The sequence below is a fragment of the Aegilops tauschii genome, chromosome 7 (genome assembly GCF_002575655.3).
Source record: "Aegilops tauschii subsp. strangulata cultivar AL8/78 chromosome 7, Aet v6.0, whole genome shotgun sequence".
NCBI lineage: Eukaryota > Viridiplantae > Streptophyta > Magnoliopsida > Poales > Poaceae > Aegilops > Aegilops tauschii.
Window position 1 is genome coordinate 16,699,006 of NC_053041.3, and position 24,072 is coordinate 16,723,077.

General features: G+C 45.2%; 1 protein-coding gene, 1 long non-coding RNA gene and 1 pseudogene across 4 annotated transcripts; 2 read left to right on the top strand and 1 right to left on the bottom strand.

The window, feature by feature from the left end:
* The first annotated feature begins 674 nt into the window (after positions 1-674).
* Positions 675-6,834, top strand: LOC109732496 (alpha-1,2-galactosyltransferase gmh3). Of its 2 annotated transcripts, XM_045231221.2 has the most exons (7): positions 709-1,281; positions 1,416-1,448; positions 1,543-1,633; positions 1,849-2,109; positions 3,086-3,331; positions 3,423-3,692; positions 6,099-6,834. In XM_045231221.2, exons 1-5 carry the CDS (start codon positions 838-840, stop codon positions 3,178-3,180), a joined length of 924 nt encoding a protein of 307 aa, XP_045087156.1. In that variant the 5' UTR covers positions 709-837; the 3' UTR covers positions 3,181-3,331; positions 3,423-3,692; positions 6,099-6,834. The 2 variants fall into 2 exon arrangements, with proteins under 2 accessions (XP_045087155.1, XP_045087156.1); XM_045231220.2 differs by having other exon boundaries at positions 675-1,281; positions 3,086-3,692.
* A 566-nt stretch (positions 6,835-7,400) lies between these two features.
* Positions 7,401-7,594, bottom strand: LOC120970191 (small nucleolar RNA U3; annotated as a pseudogene).
* Positions 7,595-8,044: 450 nt separating this feature from the next.
* On the top strand, positions 8,045-11,706 carry LOC109732497 (uncharacterized). 2 transcript variants are annotated; one of them, XR_012190164.1, is made up of 5 exons: positions 8,045-8,380; positions 8,465-8,688; positions 8,793-8,955; positions 9,094-10,824; positions 11,008-11,706. It is a non-coding gene; the product is annotated as an uncharacterized lncRNA (long non-coding RNA). The 2 variants fall into 2 exon arrangements; XR_012190165.1 differs by having other exon boundaries at positions 9,094-9,382; positions 11,018-11,706.
* Positions 11,707-24,072: the final 12,366 nt, after the last annotated feature.

The window sequence follows — 24,072 nt, forward strand, 5'->3', positions numbered from 1 at the left end:
GGTCCGAGGTGTTAGAGTTCGATGTGGTGGACATCCAGACTGCCCCGACTTTGGTGTTGGTTTGTGGGATTCGGACGTCCAGACAAAATTTTAGATTAGCCATGTTGGATGGCTAAAAGTGTCTGTACCGTTCGGTCCGAACATTTGGGGTCGCTTAGGTGATCCGAATTTGAGTTGCCCTGAGCTAAGATTTGTTGCTTGATTTACTAGCACTAGTCGTAGCCATCGGTGGCGCCCTCAGGTGGCGCACGGACGCCCTGCACCACCCATCAACCATCATAGTGTTGGCCTCCGCCGCCACCACCACCTTCTCCTCCTCCCACCCCTCTCCGCCCTCCTCTGCCACACCAACTCCCTCGAGTTGCCGGTGCCTGCCACCCGCTGCCGGGCACCGCCTCGTCGCCGGACACTGACCCAGCTTCTCCATCGCGACGTCATTCGACAAGGGTCTACGTTATATTTGAATAACGAAGCTGAAAAGGTATACTTTTGAAATGTTGTGAACTGTGTGAGGTAGAAACGATTTTTTTTGAATTATTGTGGTTTGAAATTTGAGTTAAACTGAGTTGGTATGCAAACACATACTCCCTCCATTTCGAAATAAGTGTCACTAATTTAATGTAAAGTTGGTATAAAATTGTACTAAACCAACAACGCTTACTTATTTTAGGTTATTTTAGGACGAAGGAGTATCAAACTCAGTGAGTGCTGCATGACTGTTCGGAACAGAGCACAGAAGAACATGCGAAGACACGAGTCTTCACTTCATGAGCAGAGATTCGTTGCTTCATTTGCTCTACCACTACCACCCATCTCAGCCACCGGCGGCGACCTCAGATGGGCACCCGGGCGCGCCGCGCCACCCATCACCGCGCTCACCTCCGCCTCCGCCACCGCCACCTTCTCCTCCTCCTCCCGCTGCTGCTCCTCCTCCTCCTCCCGCCCCTCTCGGCGCTCCTCCTCCGCCGCGCCAACTCCCTGGGCCGCCGGTGCCTGCCCCCCGCCGCCGGGCGCCGCCCCCTCGCCGGGCAGCGGCTCAGCTTCTCCATCGTCACGCTCTCTGACGAGGGCCTGTCGGGCCGAGGGGTGCGGGGGCGGTCTTTCCGCGGCGTGCTGGCGGCCACCGCGCGGAACAAGCGCGCCTACGCGGCCGCGCACGGGTACGGCCTCGCCGCGCTGCCCCACGGCGCGGTCGACCCCCGCCGCCCGCCCGCCTGGAGCAAGGTCCTCGCCCTCCGCGCCCGCCTGCGCCGCCACCACTGGCTCTTCTGGAACGACGCGGTGGGTCGCCGCGGCCGCGCCACCACTCCCCTGTTGGTTTATGCTCTCCTACACTAAGAAAATAGTATCTGATGGTTATTAGTTTCTTATTACATCGTGGTGGTGTATTGATCTTAATCGACTATTGATTTCAGGACACGCTGGTTACCAACCCCGACATCGCGTTGGTAAGCCTGATGCATATATGGAATCTTGTTCTTACCTCTTGATGTTTCGTTTTGAGTTAATGTAATTTTGTTTCTCCTGATTGCTGTGCTGAAGGAGGAGATTTTGTTCTCGGTGATTGGGCATAGTGATTTCGATGCATCGCCTGATCTCATTCTGACAGAGGATATCAACGGGGTGAATGCTGGTAGGCGAAACTTGCACATTGTTCATTTTTACTTTATGTTTATCAAAATCATTTGACTAGCAAAGATACATCCATGATAATTCATTTCAATTTTCTTATTATTTCGTTGGTATAGTTCACAATCTTTACATTACCGTTCTTATAGACAGGAGGTTCAGCACAAAATAAGATATGGACATCTCATCCGTCAAATATTAACCATGCTCCTTGTGTAGGACTGTTCTTCATAAGGAGGTCGAAATGGAGTGAGAGATTTTTGGATACATGGTGGAACCATACATCATTTGTACAATTTGGTTCCACAAAAAGTGGGGATAATGCAGCACTGAAGCATATTGTGGATCACTTGTCACCTGAAGAAACACAAGCACACGTCCGTATAGCAAAGATGCAGTGCCTTTTCAACTCATATCCCTGGGTTGCTACGTGGAAATCAGTTCACCGCCTGATCTTCCACCCGTCCACTACATGGAAAGGTTTCCTGATATGCTTATTCACTACTCATTCCATAGATGCTACAATTATTTACAGTCGAATGTGAAAGAGGTACTCGATTGATAATGAAGACTGGATCTCCTAAGAGTTCTTCAGATTTATCTCATTATCTACTATGCTCATATTACTTCTTGGGTTTGCCAAAAGTTAACATAGCAGGTGCAAATTGAAGTGCTACATGTGCCTTTTGTGATTGAATATCAGTCCATACTAAGCTCAACGGTGCACTGGTATTTAGAATTGAGCACATGATATATGTGGTTTAAGTGTAATGTTTCTGAATACATGATTGTTCCCAGAAACAGGGAGGCTGTTACTCATGAACAAGAAAGATGACATGTACTGTTCTCTGCCAATTCATGTAAAGTCCTCACAAGAAAAATATCATATGTAACATGTCAGTTTATATGACCAACCAGACACTGGGTTGTTCTTGGTCACCTTATTCTTGTTGGCCACTGTTTCACTAATTTATAATCAAATTTTAGTTCCTTTCTTTAGAAGAAGTCTTGCCTGTTATGTATGGCACATATCAGGTGCAAGCATTTCGTGAAAATATGAAAAATTAGGCCTGGATGAATTTAGAAGGTGGACATTAGTTGATCAAACATCTGTTCGAAGTGTCAACTTCAAACTTGACTCGTGTTAGGAGAAAGGAGAAGCCCTTGAAATATTATAAGTTATAGAAACACATAAAAAAGACAAAAGTTGCCACTGACAACAGCTTTCTCCTTTTTATTTATCATAACACAAATAAATTTTAAATTGAAAATTGAAAGCTCTGTTTGATGAATTAAATACTTCTCCTGGATTCTTTTTATAAAACTATCCATGCTGCATGCTTATTTGGTGCTTGAATCAGGATTGTTTTTCAAATCCTCACTAAATTCACGTTGTTACTTCATACATTGCCATTATCATCTGCACATAGTTGCTCAGTGCATGTTGACTGTGCAGGGGCTTATTCAGATGGAGATTTCATGGTCCATTTTGCTGGCCTAAATGACAAGCGAGGCTGGACATCAAGAATTCTTAGAGAGATGACTCACTGATGAGGATAATTACCCCACTTTAAGCTGACTGAGAACGATCGAGAAGTTTATGTGAAGAGCAAGAGCCTGATTGTTTTTGCATCATATTCTGTTGTAGACTGCCATTTTAGTTGGACAGCATGTTCCGTTTCTGATCATCTGTTATTAAAAGGTTGTCTCCCCCTAACTACTTCTGCAAACCTCTCATCCAGCCATGTCATAAAAATACTCGACATTCATTTCTGGACAGCTCTTATGCACAGGTGTTTGATTCAGAAGCACAACACAGTCATCTGCCTCCATTAATACCTCGCCAATATCCACCGATCTCTCACATCCAACAGATCAACATCACAACACGACATCAACCCACCAAGGCTTCTCTGCCATCACCGGGGAATGTGGAGCTGCTGCTGCTCTACGACTTACTATGTGGTTAGTGTAAAAAGTGGCAGCATTGGACCTTGGCATGCCACTGACATTCTTGAGAGGCACCTGTTGTCGTCCACTTGTGTCTGTTTGCGAATCTGCAGGTATGATCATATTCCAGTAATCACTCTTGATAGGCAGCATCCTTTTGATACTTTCTTGTGGCTGTTGTAGATTTTCCATATAGTTGATCCAGTAGTCAGCCTCCTTCTCCCGATAGTTTCTCTAGGATTTGTTTTTGTATTCTCTGATTGCACCAATGCGTGTTTTTTTAGCTTGATTTATGATTTATCTACGGTAGGAACTTATTGTTCCAAGAACTGTAGGAATTTTTGCCAATTGAAATGGGAACTTGAACGGTTCAGGCTCAACTTGTCGGTTCATTCAACCTTTTGGTGTTAGGTTTGGCAGTAGAAGAGATGTAGATCACATCCTGAGAACCCTCACTGCAGCCTGGGCAGGCAATGCAAAGTCTGTGAGTTAAATGTCACTAATTAAACTCCACATCCATCTGACCTCTATATGGGTGTTTTTGCCACCATCTAACTCCCTCCCCTCATTCATCTCCCTTTGATTTTCAGTTGCAATCCCCACCCGTACATCTACTCGTGCAGTTAATTTCACAACAGGGCAAAATATCCGAATCGGTTGGTTACTTGTATTAGCAGCACACCTAATCCTGACAGTACGTGATTTCAAAAATCATCTTTTACCGCCTGTTGTGTATATCTGAATGTCTATTGTACTGCTCTGAGAGATTTATTTATCCAACGATAAAAGTGTGGTGCCAGTGCCGCACGGTTACGGACCATGCTAGTATCTTGCTTGTGCTTGCATCCATTACATTGCTGCCATCATCCCATGAAAATTCTCATATTAGTGTACTATTTTCACAAGTTTCTGTTGTCTAATCTCCCTTTAAATTTGCTTCGGTCCTTCTGGATTCGTTAAATTGCGCGACTGAAACGCAAAATGTCAGTGCTTCTCTGTGGGGGCCTCTGAACTAGACTCGATTTTCACATGGTGTTGAAGCTACATCCATCCCCACCCACCTGGAGAACGGCCCCTGGCTTGGTGCGGTCGGATCTGGCGAGCTGGCCGGATCTGGCGCCCTGGCGGCTGGGGGTCAGGAGGCGGCTCGGCCGGCAACAAGGTCGGCGTTGCTGCTAACCATAAACCGTGCGGGAGAAGCGTGGGAGATGAATGGCACCCTTGCTCGGTGTTGCATCCTCCTGAATCCTGATGGTGGTTTGGAAAGCTCGATGCTGCTGCGGGTGGGAGAACGAGATGGTGGTGGCTGGAGGGAGAGGAATGGCGTCGTTGTGGTTGTTGCATCCTTCGTCGGGAGATGAATGGCCCATAGACGTTGCATCCTCGAGGAGACGAATGGCGTCCTGCTTGGTTGCATCCTTCTGATGGGAGAAGAATGGCGCCGTTGTGGGAGTTGCATCCTCCGTCCAGTGGGGACGTAGATGCAAGGTTGGAAGCACGTCATGCTTGCCAGGGAGGTGCGGTTGGTCGTGGAGGCAGGGGTAGTGGTTTGGTGTGTAGGCTGATTGGATCCTGGGCTCGAGCTGTGTAGGTGAGACGGCCGGCGAAATCCGGTTGTGGCCGGAGTCGTCGATGGCGGCGCTTTCTGGCGTCGCTCCCTCGTTGGAGGCATCGATGTAGCTGCTTCCACCTTGCCTTTCCTGTCGTGCTCCAGGGGGAAACCCTTGATCTAGTGTAGATCGGACGATGGCGGCGCTATCTGGCGTCGTGTTTCCTCTTGGGGGCATCGTCTTGGAGGTGGATCCGGCCAGAAGGACCCGTGGCTCGTGAAGATGTGTGTGTTGTATGCCGAACGATGCTGTTTGTATGGTTTTTGGGTCAAGTTTCCCTCGTAAACTGGACCAACATTCTTCCCCTGATCAATGAATTTGGTAGCAACTAAAAAAATCCCCACCCACCACCCAATGCGACTCTTTCTTGCTCCTCTTTTCAGTTTATCTCGCTTGCTTTTTCCCCAGGATCTGAAACCAGAACCAAATTTAGTGGTGACTAGCTTTCAGCTTTTGATCCCTGAGCGCACGCATATGTGGCTGGTGAAAGGAGTGGAGGAGATGAGAATGAGAAAGTATTCCCAGTGCTCACTGATTGCCGCCGTACGTCGAATGGAACCGGAGAAAGGAGTGGCTGGAGATCACGGGCGCATACACCGTCCATGCCGTCGGAATCGCATTCCCCTCCCACTCGCCTCCTCTTTATATCGCGTCCCTCACAACTTCTTCTCCGCCCCAACACACACACACACACACACACACACACACACACACACACAAGGGCCTTCCTCGTGAAGCAGAGCTCGATCGGCTCCGAGAACCTCGCACAAGTAAGTCCCTAAGTGTGTTTCTCTGGTCTTAGTGCAATAATGATCGTTCTTTCGTTCCTTTGTTGCAGATGTTCTAGTTACGAGTGGTAAGATCGAGAAAATGCTACTAGTCTCTAATCTAATTGTTGGCATGTTTTAGGTCCCAGGCCATGATCAGAGACATATCTTCCCGTACATCGTGGGCGAGGATGAGAACATGACGATGAGCTTCCCGACGAGGAGCCGGCGTTTTTGCCGGTTGAACGACCTCACCATGTCGACCGCCTCTTCCTCGACAAGTGCCAGGGAGATCTGCTCGTGCCATGATGAGGTCGTTCAACCAGCAAAACAACGGCGGTCGTCGTCGGCGGCAGGCCCCGTGGCGCCCAAGCCCTCACGGGACACTGAGGCGCAGGACCTGCAAGGTGGTAGGAGGTGGACACCTTTAGGCACTCGTCAGTGACCATCATGTTCTTTAGAACTGGGTCTCACCCCGTTAGCTAGGCCTGCAAGGAGTGCAGTTAGCCCACCCTCGTCTGGCCAGCCGGCGTCAGCGGTGGCGACCACATAGCCGGCAAAGCGCGCCTCGCCGTTCACCTCGAGGACGTCGTGGAATGGACGGTACCTCTCCATGGCGTCGTGTGGGCCTGCGGCATAGCAGTTGGTTCTGCACATGAAGTAGTGAGTATACGGAAGACGAAAACAGGCTCCGAGATGGTACCCATGGTTTGCTCTAGCTGGAGCCTATTAGTTTTTCTATGATTTGTTTGTGTGTCGTCTGATTGTGCCAATGTGTTCTCGTTTACGAGCCTGCAGTGATCTACCTATATTAGGAACTTATTGTTCCACGAACTGTAGGATTATTTGCCAACTGAAACTGGAACTTGAACGGTTCAGGCTCAACTTGTCGGTTAATTCAACCTCTTGCTGCTGGGTTTGGAAGTAGCACAGATGTAAACACACATCATGGGAACCCTCACTGCAGCCTGGGCAGGCTCTTTTTTCTTTTTGGTAACTTTCAAGTTACAAGAGGTTGTTGTTTGTCCCCGTCAGGTGCCGCTGAAGCTACTGCTAACTGCGGAAAGAACTTGGTTGGTGAATGCTCAAACAAAGTTTGGCGTCGATCGGGCGCTGACGCGGTATCATGCACAAGTCATACTGATGATGGTGGGTGCTGTGAGCCAGTTGGGTGGGTTCTTGAGAGCCTGTCGTGCAAAGAGATAATGCTGTCAATGTGATGGTTAAACTAGACGTGGTTTATTGTTTGTAGGTGCTTCAGAACGAGTTTCTGTAATTAGACTACGTGGTTAAAAAAGTTTGAAAACGAAACTGCAGATTCTTGTTGAAGGTGACTTTGTAGGTAAGAAGAAAAGGGTTTGCATTAGAGAACGAAAAAGCAATTTTTGAGGTATGTGACATAGAACGAAATTCTGTAGGAAAATGTAAAAACAAATGATTTTTGTGTCTGTCAGACAACCACTGGGCCGCCCTGCACAGGTGTGAGCCAGGCAGGAACGATCCTCTACAGCCGTCAGATTTACCGATCAGGTAAAATCTGAGCCGTTAATCACGCTCTGGCCCAGTGGTCAGACTTCATCAACCATACTGAAGTGCTTGCCTCCTTATTGGTAAAGGATCCTGTTCAAGTAAGGTCGTGCTTTGAGCTGCCGCGCCTCGCCTTATAAACCGGTTCCGCGCGCCGTAAACTTCCGAGGTGGGACTAATGTATCGCAAGCAACGCTGCAGCGCCTGCCTCGGCCAGAGGCACCAGAAAGAGCTCGTGGGTCTCGGCCCATGAAGCTGGGCTGGAGAATGAGCCCAGCCCATCCGTCTCTCTCTCGTCTCATTTCTTCTCCTCTGTTTTTTCCTATGACGGAGAAATCGCTCCAGCCTCCAGGGGCCATCGCCGGAGCTCCGGCGATCTTCCAGCGGCAAGCAATGGCCGGAGCAGGAGAAGATGACGACGAAGCAGCCGCTCCTCCTCCTCCCGCCTCCCCCTCACACTCTGGCGAGGCAAGTAAGCAGCGGTGCAGACATTCCTGAATAGATCGATCGATTGCGGATCCCTTTTCCCCCCCTTAACCCGCCGTTGCTTCCTCCCCGCAGCCCACCACTTGGACGATGAGGCGGCGGAGCAGAGCACCAACCACGAGCCGTCCTTGCGGATGGAGAACCTTCCTCGCCTGGGTTAGCTGCCATTCCGCCAGTCCCTCTTTTCTCTTCTCCTTGAATCACAGCAGGGCAAAAAAAGGTAGTATTTACTCAAGCATTTCACTGTTACCCTAAGGATCCAACCAGTGCGTGAAAGTTCGTCCTTGATGTGATTCCTGTGGTGTTCTCCATGGATCTGAACCTCTGGGGCCAAAAAAAAAAAGGTGTTTTATGGGGTTTGTTGCCTGGGACAGGGGCAGGGAGCTGCTGTTTCTATAAAGCCACACCCAGGTATGTGTGGGTTTACAGTACTCAGAAGGACTAATTTAAGCATATCACACCAACTTGACAAACTCCAACATTTACTAATTGAAGGAATGAATGTCAAGATGGTTGAGTTTCATGCTGCTGATCTTGCCCATTTTGAATACGAAGGACAACGGATCCCTATAGTACTTCATGGTTGCTTGAAATTAGATAAGGCTACAATAATAATGTTTAAAGAAAGCAAAGGACTGGCCCATGTATTCACTTTAGTTCCAAGTATTTTCCCAGTGAAGATACCACATGTGCAAGCTTATATACATGGATATGAACAGGTTAACTGGTGTTTATTAATCTATTCATTCATTCTTGTTTGCGTACGTTATAGTTCTTGAAATTGGGTTTTAATGTCATGTTATTTGTCCTTGTTATGTTTCAGTTGCAGTAGCTGACAACAAGACGACATGGCATGTGTATGCATTTGAGGCATCTGACTTGTCCAATTAACTGTCTTCTCTAGGCAGCCAAATGCCGATAACGGAGTTCTTCAACTTACCCGCTGTTTGGATATTGTGCCCCGACTGGAGACGTTGCATTTGGATGTGAGTGCCATTTTATCAGTTTATATAAACAAATACATGGATCTCAAGTATACTGCTACTGCCTGATTGCATCGTTCTTCAAGAAAGACCTGTACTTGGACTGCTTTGACCGACTGATTGCAAACTTCTGAAATGCAGATGGTATATCTGAACCTTGACGATGGTGGGAGCGATGAGGTGGTGGAGGAGGAAGGCTCCCATATGAGCCACCATGGTCATCTCAGGACAGTCTACATGAGCGGGTTCCGGTGCTACAATGATCAGGTCAAGCTGGCGTACTGTATCTTGCAGAATGCTCGTGTTCTCGAGCACATGGAAATACAGCCAAGGGTCGCGGCCGGTATGTTCCCCATTTCAGGATCATGGCGCTGGCATTCTTGAGAGGCAACTGTCGGTGTCCACTTCGTATGTCTCTGCTGATCTGCAGGTATGGTCGCGTTCCAGTAATCACTCTTAGTAGGCAGTCAGTGTCCTTTTGATACTCTCTTGTGATTATTGTGGATTCCCCATGTAGTTTGATCTGGTGGTCGGCCTCGTCCGATAGTTTTTCTGTGAGTCGTTTGTGCGGCAATGTGTTCTTGTTTACGATCTATGGTAGGAACTTATTGCTCCAGGGCCTGTAGCTTTTTTTGCTAACTACAATGGGAGCCTGGGCGGTTGAGGCTCAAGTTGTCAGTTAAGCCAACCTTTTACTGCTGGGTTTGGAAGTAGTGCAGATCATGTAAATTAACTGCAGCCTGGGCAGGCAATGCAAAGCCTCGTCAACTGCAATCACATAGTCCCATACATCTATGCTTGTATTTCATGAAGTTAATTTGACACCGGGTGAAAATACCTGAATCGATTGGTTTGCTTCTGTTAGCAGCACACGTAGTTCTGACGGTACGTGTTGCTCTAGGTATTGCTTCACGAAGCTTATTCATATGCTGTAGACGTCCACTAGTCCACCCCTTCCATTTATAATTAAGTTCCCTCGGCGTGGATGGTGGAGAAAATCTAGCGTACGTATTCATCGCGTGGTCGTCCATGACCGACGATCGGCACCCATTAATTTCCACGCGGCATCATTGCTTGTTCTTTCCATGTTCTTGATATGATGACTTGGTTCTTCATGCTTGTGGCTGTCCTCAGAGTCAGATTCCGATGAATAAAAGTGTGCTGCCGGCCAGAAGCTTCTTGCAAGCTGCTACTGTTCATGGACCATGCTGGTAATTTTCCTTTTCTTGTATGGTCTGCATTTGAGAACGATTTCTGTCTTTGGCAATGCACCCGCTTGCATACAACGCTGCCATTATCCCACAAGTATTCCCAGTAACATTTGCACTTTTTTTTTTTACTTCTGTATTCTTGTCTCTTTTTAAAAAAAAAAAATCCTTCGGTCTGCGTGGATTAGTTAGATCGTGTGACTGAACTGAACTGCGAATGTGAGGGGTCTCTGAACTGCGAAAGCTGAAGCAAGAACCAAATCCCGATCGAGTTAAGCTTGCCTGCTCATCGACGTCCACACCAGATCTAGCTACTACTAGCTAGCTAGCTCAAGCTTTGATCTCTGAGTGGGAATAGAATCGGAGAAAGGAGCATTCCCTGCCTTGCCTCACTGATTGCCGCCGTACGCGAATGGAACCGGAGGATAAAGGAGTGGATGTAGATCACGCACGCACGCGCGGGTACACCGTCCATGTTGTCGGAATCGCATTCCCCGTCCTCCCGCTCGATCGGCCTCCTCTTTATCTTGAGCTCCTCTCCCGCACCTCCTTTCTTCCCCAACACAACACAGGGACACACACAAGGTCCTTCCTCGTGAAGCAGAGCTCGCTCAAGCTCAACAACGAGGAGCTCCTTCCTTGTCGCCTCGCCTTGACTCGCACAGTAAGTTCGTCTATCTGATCTTTATGTTTCAACAATGTCCGTATGTCTGCTGTTGTGGTGCCGTTGTCGGTCTTCCTTCAGCGATTTCTATCTGTCTGTTGTTGTTGTGCCGTCGTCTGTCTTCCCCCTCCATGAGACCGATGGGATCGACGACAGTAATAACTACTCTAACCTGATTGCCAGCATGTTCCAGGTCCCAGGCCGCTTTCTGCTCTGCTGCCACGCCATGACCGGAGACATCTTCCGGCGCATCGTCGGCGAAGATGAAGAAGAACATGACGATGAGCTTCCCGACGAGGAGCCGGCGTTTTTGCCGGTTGAACGACCTCACCATGCGCCTGCATGCATGCACGGCTCTTCCTCGACAGGTAGTACCTGCTCGTGCCTTGATGAGGTCGTTCAACCAGCAAAACGGCGGCGGTCGTCGGCGACGGCGGGTCCCGGCGGTGCCTAAGGCGGTCCGTCTTGAGGCACTCGTCAGTGACGACCACGCTGTTGTAAGCATATCTCTTGAAGCAGCTGCCAGCCGGCGCCAGCGGCGGCGACCCCAATACTCCGCGAAGCTCCTTGCCTTCACCTCGAGGGCGCGGACGCGGGACGGAGCGCCTCTCTCCACGGTGTCGCGTGGGGCGGCGGCGGCTGCCGGAGCTAGCGTCGTTGCTCCGGCTCGAAACATGCGGCCGCCATGGCCCGGAGATGATATGATATTCGAGCCTATTGTTTTCTATATTTTGAATTTCCTGAGGAACGGCTGCATCCATGGCGTTGACTCTTTCTATCTTGTCTCATAAAGCAGACACCAATGATTTGCTCTAGTTTGAACCTATTCTTCTCTATATTTCGAATTCCCTCAGGAATGGATACAAATCTTGCAACGATTCATGGCTTTGACTCTTTCTTTCTTGTCTATTGTTCTCTATGTTTTGAATTTCTTGAGGAATAATTGCACATCTTGTAGCAATATTCATGGCTTAGAGCCTTAGACTCTCTTTCTCTTGTCCTGCAAAATAGATAATGCGCCAAATCATCTATTTACAGACCAATCTATTCTTTATATTATTCTAAGTCTTTTATTAATAGATTGTAAAATAGATAATTTGCTGGTGCCCGACAGGCAACAATAAGAGAGCTAATAATTCAGAGAGTACACCATCACAAGCAGCGAAATCACGCTCAACCAGTGAGGATAATCACGCTCAGCCAATCCTCACTCGACGCCTTGCTATATTAAATCACAAGCAGGGAAAGTTAAATCTCCACAACAGATATATATTAGCAATATATCATCAAATCTATACCGTTTATTTTCTGTCGCTTTGATTATCTAGCTAAAGATTAGCTTTATGATGACAACTGTGTGCAGAGTCACTTATGTCAGTCCTGATTTTTATAATTCTGCCTGATGCATCAGACTTTAATTAATTTTACCTTCCGACAATCTATTCCTCTAGTATGCAAGTCTGTTATTAGCCGTTGCCCGTAGCAGTTGAGTAATACTTGAACTGATTCATGTTGCTTTCGCATATTTTCATTAGTCTTATATATGTTCTGGGGATAATTAAGATTTTACTATTGGAGCATGTCGGGTGCTAGGCATGTAATCACATATAGCTCTGTAGACTCTTCCAAAGTACAGTATAATCTTGCAAAGACGCCTCCCTTTGGCCGATTTCTATTTGTAAACATAAACATACGCCCTTGAGGCGATGCGAGCGTCTCGTTATAAGCGAGATACGGGCATGTCATCATTTTTTTTCTGTTCGCGAACGGTTTTGTATTCATGAATATTTTTTATATTCACAAACACTTTTCAAATTATATTCATGAACATTTATATGAATTCACAAAAAAATGTATTCATGTATATTTTTTGAATTTGATTTTTTTAAAATTCACGAACATTTTTCAAGTTTATTGAAAAATTATTAAATAAATACAATTTAAAACAAAAAAGAAACGGAAAAAGAATGAAAAATTAAACAGGCGCCCGCGCCCCGCACTGGGCCGGCCCACAGTGCGCGGGGGTACGCGTTTGCTAACTGTCCCCCGCACAGGTCTCTCGTTGTACAGCCTCACAGATCTTCATATCAGCCCATTCCCAGCGAAAGCACAGAAGCCACGCTAAAAAAAAACCTCGCCGTCACCGTCGCCGCGGCGGCGGCAAACCCCAACATCTCCCGCCCCCTAAAAATGGCGCCTCCCCGCTAGACGACCCCACCCACCTGCTCGCCAAGGTAGCCTCCCGCCTTTCCACCCCTTCTACCCCGCCGGCGACCCACTCTCTGCCTCCACCTCATCCCTCAACCCCAGCGCCTCCGCCTCCGCCTCATCCCTCAACGAAATCAAATGTGCCGCTGTGGTATTATGAAGCAGCACAAAGTTTGTGGAGGAGCAACTCCACCTTGCTGCTACAATGTGTACAACACAAGTGTTGAAGGAACAGCTTCAACGTGCTGCGCTAGGTATCGCTCTAGAGGCGAATGTAGGTTGATAGGGCAGCAAGATTTCAATTCAGAACTCCTAGGGCATAAGATCTACTCCAAGATCTTAGATAAGAACAACAAGTTCTATTATAGGTAGGGGTACATAGTCTGCCTCCAAAGTAGAGGCGAGGACCTTTATTTATAGGGCTTTGGGAAACCTTTACATGCTTCTACTTATAGCTGGAATACTCTAGAAAACATTATGTAAGTTTCACCATTCTACTCATAGCTACTCACAACTAGAAGACTCTAGAAAACAGTAGGTAGGATAGAAAAGAAAAGGAAAGAAATACTACACTAGAGTGGAAGCATCTAGAAGTAGCCAAACAGATCTGGCATGTGTTTTCTTTCTTCTCATCTAGTGTTCCTCATCATTCTCCCCTGGTTGTTTGGAACTCGCCCTCGAGTTATCTTCATAGAGCGCTTCTTCTGGATGGTAGAGAGTCAAGTCCGCAACATTGAAAGTGTTGGAGATACCCATGTCACTTGGAAGATCTATCACATAAGCATTATCATTTATCTTCCTCATGATAGAGAAGGGCCCATACCTTCGCTGCCTAAGTTTCCCTTTAACACCTAAAGGCAGCCTCTCTTTTCGGAGGTAGACCATCACCTTATCACCGACTTGGAATGATTTTGGCCTCTTTTTGCAATCAGCAAGTTGTTTATATTTCTGATTTTGTGCTTCCAAAGCGCCGCGAATCTCTTCAAATAACTCGGTGTAATTATCAGCAAAGGACAATGCTGATTTTGAGTTTCCCCTTGATGGCAGCTTCACCAGGTCCACCACATGTGTTGGAACTTTAGTATAGACAATGGAAAAAGGGCTCCTTCCTGTGGATCTATGCTTGGAGTTATTGTAGGAGAACTCTGCAAGAGATAAAGCCAAATCCCATTGCCCCTTTCTTTCTCCACAAATGCAACGGATCAGATTACCCAAAAACTTGTTCACCACTTCCGTTTGTCCATCTGTTTGTGGATGAGCAGTGCTAGAAAATTTCAATTCAGTGTTGAATTGCTTCCACAAAGTGAGCCAAAATGCAGCAAGAAACTTGCTATCACGGTCTGAGACAATGGACCTTGGAACTCCATGAAGTCTGACCACTTCTCGAAAGAATAGGTTTGCCACATGATGAGCATCCGTTGTCTTGCGGCATGGGATGAAATGAGCCATCTTAGAGAATCTATCCACGACCACAAATACAGCATCACTTCCTCGTCTTGTTCTTGGCAAGCCCAAGACGAAGTCCATAGAAATGTCCTCCCATGGAGCAACAGGAACAGGCAAAGGCATGTATAACCCTGTGTTCTGGACTTGGCCTTTGCAGGTCTGACATACGGGGCACCATTGAACGAACTTTCCAACATCTCTCTTTAGTTGTGGCCAAAAGTAGCGAGCTTCCAGGTTAGCGATAGTCTTGTCCCGTCCAACATGGCCACTAAGATCACTTGAATGGAGCTCTCTAACCAGCTTGTCATGTAGAGAACTTCTTGGAATGCACAAACGATCATTTTTGAAAAGATATCCATCTTGCATCAAATAGTCATCACCTAATGGTTGGCCCCTTGCGTGCTTTACCCAAACATGGCCAAAGTCTTCGTCACCCTCATACAACTCCTTTATTTGACCCATGCCCGGAAGTTCAGCTTCAAAAGAAGTCAAGAGGCATGCAGGACGACTCAAAGCATCGGCCACTCTGTTAGTTATTCCAGATTTATGCATGATGAGATAGTTAAACCTCTCAAGATATGCTGCCCATCTTGCTAGCATGCGGTCAACATGCTTTTGATTTCTAAAATGCTTCAAGGATTGATGGTCGCTATAAACAATGAACTCTTTAGGCAGCAAATAGACTTCCCAAGTTTTCAACGCTCTGAAAGCGGCGTATAATTCTTGCTGATAGGTACTCCATTTCTGTCTAGCTTCACTTAACTTCTCACTAAAGAAAGCAATGGGCTTCCTTTCTTGAGACAGGACAGCTCCAATGCCTACTCCACTTGCATCACACTCCAACTCAAAAGTCTTGTTGAAATCAGGTAGTACCAAGACAGGAGCTTGTGATAGCTTTTGTTTAATCTCATTGAAGCTAGCTCCAGCTGCTTCTGCCCATTGGAACTTTCCTTTCTTCAAACACTCGGTAATTGGTGCCATGATAGTGCTGAAATTCTTAACAAATCGCCTATAGAAAGTTGCAAGGCCATGAAAGCTTCTTACCTCAGAAATGGTCTTAGGAGTTGGCCATTCTCGGATTGCTTCAACCTTAGAATCATCAACACGAATGCCGTCACATGTTATGATGAATCCTAGGAAAAGAAGTTGTGTTTGCAGGAAAACACATTTCTTCAAGTTGACGTAGAGCTCATTTTCCCTTAGTACTTCTAGCACCTTCCGAATGTGATCAAAGTGTTCATCCTCATCCTTGCTATAGATCAAGATGTCATCGAAATAGACCACAACAAAGTGGGATAAGAAGGGTCTAAGGACTTGATTCATTAAGTGCATAAAGGTACTTGGTGCATTTGAGAGTCCAAATGGCATGACTAGCCATTCAAACAACCCTTCCTTCGTCTTGAAGGCGGTCTTCCATTCATCCCCGGTTCTTATACGGATTTGATGATATCCACTTCTCAAATCTAGCTTTGTGAACACTCTTGCTCCACTAAGCTGATCCAACATATCATCCAGACGGGGAATAGGGAATCTATACCTTACGGTGATCTTGGTAACGGCTCTACTGTCCGTACACATGCGCCAAGATCCATCTTTCTTTGGCGCGAGTAGGGCTGGTACAGCACATGGGCTAATACTTTCTCGAATGTGCCCCTTTTGCAACAATTCCTCCACTTTCTCCTTCAATATACCATGCTCCTTTGGGCTCATTCGATAGTGTGGAAGATTAGGAAGACTTGCTCCCGGAATTAAGTCAATTCTATGTTGAATTCCTCTCATCGGTGGCAAGCCATGTGGCTCCCCAAGTATGTTCTGAAATTTTGCCAATAAACCACGTACCTTTGCTGGAATTTCAACAGTCAGGTGCTCTTCTCCCTTTACAACAAGTGCAGCACACAAATCTGCCTCCTTCAAGTCTTCCATAAACTCATGAGAGGTATGGGAGATAGTTAACATAGTTTTCCCCTCCTCCTTAGAGGTATTACCTTCGGGTTTGTTTGGTAAGATAATGATCCTTCTCTTGTTCCAAATGAAAGAGTAAGAATTTTCCTTGCCCTTGTGTGTAGTATCCACATCAAATTGCCAAGGCCTCCCAAGAAGAACATGGCTGGCATCCATGTCAACCACATCACACAACACATTTGAGCGATAATGCTTACCCAAAGAAAGTGGCAAGTTGCATTGTTTGGTGATCCTCATATTCACTCCTTTCTTGATCCATCCAATAGTGTAGGGATTTGGATGATCATGGGTTTCAAGCTTTAAATGGTCCACCAACTTCTGGGAGATAAGATTCTCGCAGCTGCAACTATCAATCACTAGTTTGCATACCTTGCCATTCACCGTGCATTTGCTCTCAAATATTTTCTTCCGTTGTGTGTCATCGAGTTGTGGTGTGGAACATAGGACACGCTGGATCACACATACCACCTCTTCACCTTCTTCTTGACAAACCTCTTGTCCGTCTACATCTTCAGATTCGTATTCTTCCTCATCGCTTTCACCATCATGGATAGTCGTGTTAACAAATTTCCTTAGTGGGCAGCCGCTGGATATGTGTCCCTCTTTACTACATTTATAGCACTTTGGGCCTTCATTTGCCTTACCCTTGCCTCTAGTTTGCTTCGGGATGGGCTGTTTTGTCTTTGGTGGAGTGGTCTTTTCTTCCACTCTATTGGGTTGGCTCCTAGATGAGCCTTCGGTATGAGGATATGGAGGATATGGAGCCTTAGTTGTCTTTCTCATCCTCACAAACCTCTCGGCCTTTAAGGCTAGAGCTTGTGCTTGATCAACGGACCAGATTTGTTGCATCATCAATCGATCTTGAATAGCATCATTGAGACCATTGATGTACCTTGCAACTTGTTGCTCTTCAGTTTCAGCAAGGTTGCACCTCACTTGTAGCCTTAGAAACTCCTCCGTGTAATCTGAAATAGTCCTATTTCCTTGAGCACAATTTTGAAATTGGATAAATAGGATCTGGTCATAATCAGCGGGCAAAAATCTCCCTTTCACGAGGCCTTTCATTTGTCGCCAAGTTCTAACACGAGGTTCTCCTCTGAGCCTGCGCTCCTTTGTCGCCAAGTTCTAACACGAGGTTCTCCTCTGAGCCTTTCATTTGTCGCCAAGTTCTAATACACGAGGTTCTAACACGAGGCCTTTCATTTGAACGCGATGCCACCATGCACCGGCTCCTCCTTTCAGTTTGTATGCGACCAAAGGAACTCTACGATCTTCCGGAACCTCCATGACCTCAAAGAAAGTCTCCACTTCATATAACCAATCCAGGCACCCTTCAATGTCAACATTTCCATTAAAACTTGGGATCTCAGCTTTCACCTTGTATGTATCTCTTGCATATGTAGGGTTGGGTGCTCTCCGATATGCGTAGAGATTTGGCTCTTCAAGGGCATCATCATATTCTTCACCTTCAGAAGCCTCAACATAAATTGGCCATCTTGAAGCACGTTGAACAACATGTTGTCGTGGCGGTCTTGCTCCAAGATTACCTCTCCTTCTTCCTTGATGAACATCTTTCTCTTCTTTAGATGAATCTCCTTCATTGGTAGCAGGGGGGGACACCCCTTTCTTATCATCTCAACCAGCTGGTCAAATCTCCTATTAAGATCTTCACGCAGCTCTTTGATTTGTTGTTCAGCAGCATCCATCCTCTTCTCCAATTGCTCCATTGCTTGCTGCAACTTACTCTCGAAGAGGACATCAAGAACTAGTATGGGTCAACGAGGCTCTGATACCACCTGAAGCAGCACAAAGTTTGTGGAGGAGCAACTCCACCTTGCTGCTACAATGTGTACAGCACAAGTGTTGAAGGAACAGCTTCAACGTGCTGCGCTAGATATCGCTCTAGAGGCGAATGTAGGTTGATAGGGCAGCAAGAGTTCAATCCAGAACTCCTAGGGCACAAGATCTACTCCAAGATCTTAGATAAGAACAACAAGTTCTATTGTAGGTAGGGGTACATAGTCTGCCTCCAAAGTAGAGGCGAGGACCTCTATTTATAGGGCTTTGGGAAGCCTTCACATACTTCTACTTATAGCTGAAATACTCTAGAAAACATTATGTAAGTTTCACCATTCTACTCATAGCTACTCACAACTAGAAGACTCTAGAAAACAGTAGGTAGGATAGAAAAGAAAAGGAAAGAAATACTACACTAGAGTGGAAGCATCTAGAAGTAGCCAAACAGATCTGGCATGTGTTTTCTTTCTTCTCATCTAGTGTTCCTCATCATATTACCCGTTCAACTCTCTGCAGTTCAGTGCACACCTCAACATTTTATTTGCCCCATCAATCTGTGGGTCAATAGTATGCTATTTTTCCTGCGTTAGTGTTGATGTTTTGTGATTTTTTATTTTGTTGTGCAGTGGGCAGTGGCGGGGCATTCGTATGATCCGTTGCACGCTGTAGCGAAAACGGCGCTGTTGTCCCCTCTTTACCAGTGTGCCTCTTTCCTTTGCCATATTACAGAGAAGATGGAGAAACCATATATGAAATGGGTACAGTTGCTCTGGATGTAATGTAACAGCACATCTATCTTATCAAGTGATTTTCCAGTGATGGCTCAAACTCATGCAGGTATGCCTTGGATAGTTTTACATAGGCCAAAGTTGTACTAGCATTCATGAACTATTGTTAATGAAATTTAAGGATGTAGTGCAATATTTTTTAGCTGCGTCAGTGTTGTGCTGCCTTCTAGACTAGTAATGTTTTAGCTGTGGACATGATCTGGGAAAATATGGCAATACATGTTAATGCGCAACGAGAATCCTGGAAGTGTTACATTGATCTTTTGGTCTTGGACCTACCGTGTATGTATTTTCATTTGTTAACCCTCTCTCAAAAAGTTTTTTTTGTTTTGTTTTGTGAGTAGTAAAATACTTAGTTGTTGGCACTCTTTTACCTTTTTTTTTTGTGGGAAGGCACTCTGTTACCTACCCTTATTTGTGCTTGCATTAGGTGATGATTCTCCTTGTTGCCTGACTTGAGAAAAGTCTGTCTCCATTTCTTGTGCATATTCTACTGATTTGCGTTGCATTTTTTGTTTGTGTGTGGCAGGGCCCTTTTGTGGCACCTCGATCCATCAAATCTAAACCATGACTTCAGCGATGTACTGGAAGTAATTAAAAGGCCCTTGTTTTGTCTGAAAAATAATTACATGGCCGGGTAGCATGGCGCGTGATTATCATATGCTTAGTTTGCTCCCCACCCGCGTTCTTGGAGATGCGATCATTCCAGATCTGTTTTCTTGCGACGTAATTTCACAACTCATAATACTTGGGACAAGCTTCTTTTTTGTTTTTGTGACTCTTCGTTCATCGTGGTTATGTCAGCTCACTTCTCCAAGCATATTTTACACTTGCAATTAAAGGTGCACAAAGTACAATCTAAGGTATTATTGTCTCGAGCCTGAAACCAGCAAAGTTGGTGTTCATTTAGAAAACAGAGTAATTGGCATGGCCAAGCGAAGTCTGTAAGACTCGGACTCAAAATGCCTGAAAACTCAATTAATAGGCATTCTTTGTATTATTTAGAAAATTACATCTTCTGTTAGTTATTTAATCTTCTGTAAGTGGGAACTTTATTAATCAGAGACTTAATTATTTAATCTTCTGTAGCATTCCCCACAGCACTATTATGGATGCACATGGTTCTGCATATTGTCTCGTTGCATTATACATTCTGGGTGTTGTTTAAGGAGATCACTCTATAATTTTTCCTCAGGTATATTATCTATGTATGCAGGGGTATTGGTTGGGTTCTATGCTCGGACTTTGCACAGCAGTGTTATCATCAGAGCATCTACAACCTGACTGTGCTACTTTGGCGCCTCATACGTCCGCAGACGCGTCCAGATGGTGTCCGGGCGTGTCTGCTTTGAACCCTCATTTATCCGTGCACGCAGCCATGTCTCCCAAATTGTCCGGTCAAAAGCATATGATGGGTGGGGATGGAGAGAAAGAGAAAAAAATGACTAAAGAAAGAGATAAAAGTGGTCCGGGGTAAGCTGCGTCTGACGTGGCAGACTGCCCGGACACCCTCATATCCTCCCCACATATGGGCTGAGTTTGAGGGACAGCCCGGACATATGAGGACGATTTGGGGGGTCCGGTTGGGTGGTATTTTTTCTTATCTCTCGTATCCGGGATGTCCGCCCGGACATATGAGGGCAGTTTGAGGGGTCCGGTTATAGATGCTCTCAGTATCAGTAGATGTTCTTCTTGAGCCTATAGGATGGGGAATATCCATGGAACTGGGACATAAATTTCTCTTCACACATGCTTATTTTCCAAGCCAACTAAGGGGCTTAATTTCCATAATAACTTGACCCATGCCATGCAGAAGAAGTTTCCATTTACACATGCTTATTTTCCAAGCCACAACAAAGGGACTTGCCATAATAACTGCACCCATACCATGCAGAAGAATTTTGGATATTGTTTCTTACATATAAAATGTGTTTTTTTTTCACCATAAAAAATTAAAAAGGGAAAACATACAATCACGGCCATCAAAGGGGTCGGTCATATTCAAATATAGTTCTGCTTCGTATGCTTATTAATATGCAAAGATTTTTAGCATCATGTTCAACTCATAGCTAATTGCTCCTGCTTTGTGGTGCTGCAGGTCAATGGTTGCAAATTTCCCTTTCTGGTTGGGTTTTCTACCGCTTTACTTTCTTAGTTTCTTATCAGGAAAGTTCATGTGCTTACTTATCAGAAATATTTCTGAGGAGAAAACTGCTGAATCAATAAGTGATAGCAGTCTTGCTCAGAGGGCACATTTTACCTTTCATGGTCTTGTGCCCTTCTAGTGTAGATGAATGCCACATGTTTGCTAACAATATGGAGGAGTTATCACATTCTTGGGCCAGGGACAACAAAAGATTCCCCAGTTGTGCATACCATAGTGTATTGTAAATCACAGGAGGAGACTGCGACACATTGGGAATACAGAAAAACTTCATGTGTCAACCAACCGTGTCAGTTTGTGAAGTTTTGTAGCATAACTGCTTTTGGTCAGGTGCAAAATGAACTATCAGACATCCCACTCCGATGGCCTAATTTTCTGCATTTATGGATTCCTCTAGGAGTTGTATTAGTAAGGCTGTAACATGCTAAGCAGTACACAAGCACTGATCTGGTTCTGGATTCAAATGAAGCGCAGACAAAAATGAAAGATCATGGTCTCAATGATGATTTTTCATCCAGCTGTAGAGGTATGACTGTGGAAGATGGGCTTTAAATGGTGCATGTTTCATCTTTGTCTGGCTATTATTGACAATATTTTCTGTACAAATATTTGAATGTGAAGATGCATGGCGTCATTTTGTCAGTCAATTCAGAACCAAGGCCGGCACATATATACTTGCTCAAGTGTTAGAATTTATTGCTGAATGAGGCTCATACTCTTGATGTTTTGGCTGCAAACATGATATGGGAAAATAAGGCAATACATGTTAACGTGCAACGGGAATCTCGGAAGTGTACATTGATCTTTGGGCCCACTATGTCTTTTTTTAGTAGCACTATGTCTATTTCTCCTGTTGCCTTACTTGAGAAATATCTGCCTGCCATTTTTTTATACATATTTTACTGATTCACTTTGCATTTTCTGTTTGTGTGTGGTAGGGCTCTTTGTGGCATCTGTATTAATCAATTCTAAAACATTATCTTCGAGTGATGCTACGGGAAGCAATTACAAGAGCCTTGCCTTGTCTGAGAAAAGAATTACATGGTCTGGCAGCATGGCATATGATGGTACTATGCTCGGTTTGCTCCCCACCCGCGTCTTGGAGATACAATCATTATTCCATATCTGGTTTGTTGCACCGTAAGTTCCCACCTCATAATACCTGGTAATAGCTGCTTTATGTTTTTGTGTGTGACACTGAGTTTGTTGTGTTTATATCGGTTGGCTTCTCCAAACTTTTTACACTTAAAATAAACATGCACAATTATAATTTGAAGGTGTTGTGCCTCGAGCCAGAAACCAACAAAGTTGAAGTTTATTTTAGAAAACTGGGTCGTGAGTATGGCCAAGTGCACCCTGCAAAGCTTGGATACAAATACCTGAAAACTGAATTAATAGATGCATTATTTAGTATTTTTGAAAACTGCAAAGAAAGAGAAGGAGAGTAAAACAGTTTCATTCTTGATGAGGAAACGACTAGTTTGGTAATACCAAAAATTAGAAACAAGTAAAATCTCTGTTAGAGGCTTTAGTTGTTAGGTATGATGGGATTAGGTCCAATCATGCAACCGTGATAGTCTTAGTAATAAGTATCGAAAATTATGGTACGTTGATTCAGACAAGTTTGAATGCCGTCCTGGATCAAGCTTACGCATCCTTTCGCTCCGATCATGTTCATGTGGAACATTATGAGGCAGTTCTATGGATATTCTTCTTCTTTCCAGAATCAGCAGCTGAGGGATGATGTTGTGGAGAAAGAAACCACTCTAGGGGTTCAGGTTCTCAAAAAGATGCTGATGATAAATCAAGAATATTTGGTTGACGAGTTCAATGAGTATGTGAATAACAAGAGTTACCTGATTGTTCTTAACGCCTGAAAAGTAAGCAAGGAGAAAAATAAATTACAAGGATACTTGAAGTCGGTCCTATCACCTGTGTAGCATCGAAGATTGGCACTGGACCAGAACTTACCTTCCTGTCAACGGTAATGGGAACCGGATCATTGTGGCCGCACGGCAAGTTGAAGTTGCAAGGTTATGCATCACCCAGAAATGCCGAGTCTTAGAGCTTAAGCAATTATCCGCTGATCAAACTCTCTATGTTCTGTACCACAAGGTGATATATATTCTATGTTAAAAAAGCATCAAACTCATTCATGCTACTAGGGTTCAGAGAACCAAATTGCTTTGGCACCGCATGCACCTTTTAGAAGTACTATACTATTGATGATCAACTAAGCTAGTAGCACTGTAACAATAAATTAATTTTTGATGGGTAGCTGCTATGAACACGACGAAACATGAAGATGCTTGGGCAGTGCAAAGACAAGTGCATGTTTTCTTTATTAGAAGTGGAGATAAGCATAATAATTTCTCACCAAGAGGAGAGAGAAAGCCAAACCTCATTGGAAAGGGAAATATTCAATATTTTTATCTCTACACCTTTTTACAAAACAAAGAAAGAAAAAGCCATCGAAGGTTGCATGTTTCTGCCTGATATGATTGGACCTGACCTACCATAGCAGTGAAGGACAAGTGTATCATCTGTTTTTGCATCTAGTTTCGTCGGGGTTTTCCTTGTTTTAGAGTGTAGCTAATGTTTTGCTATGTACTACTCCCGCTGTCCCATAATGTAAGACGCTTTTTGACACTAGTGTAGTGTCAAAAAACGTCTTACATTATGGGACGGAGGGAGTAATAAAGAATAAATACAGGAATCTATAACTCAATGGAGGGTGGATCGATATACGCTACCTAGCGTGCACGGTGGAAAAGCATATTTATCCATCCTCACATTCTTATCCGCACAAGTACGAAGCACCTGCCTTAATCTCCTCTTTCTCATTGCACACTCGTCCTCGCAGATGTTGCTGAAGCCGGTCTG

Bases quoted from the DNA above. Each gene is read 5' to 3' on its own strand.
- LOC109732496 (XM_045231220.2), top strand. From the start codon at position 838: ATGGGCACCCGGGCGCGCCGCGCCACCCATCACCGCGCTCACCTCCGC. The intron at 1,282-1,415 runs GTGGGTCGCCGC...TATTGATTTCAG, and splicing joins GGCTCTTCTGGAACGACGCG to GACACGCTGGTTACCAACCC. The intron at 1,449-1,542 runs GTAAGCCTGATG...GCTGTGCTGAAG, and splicing joins CCAACCCCGACATCGCGTTG to GAGGAGATTTTGTTCTCGGT.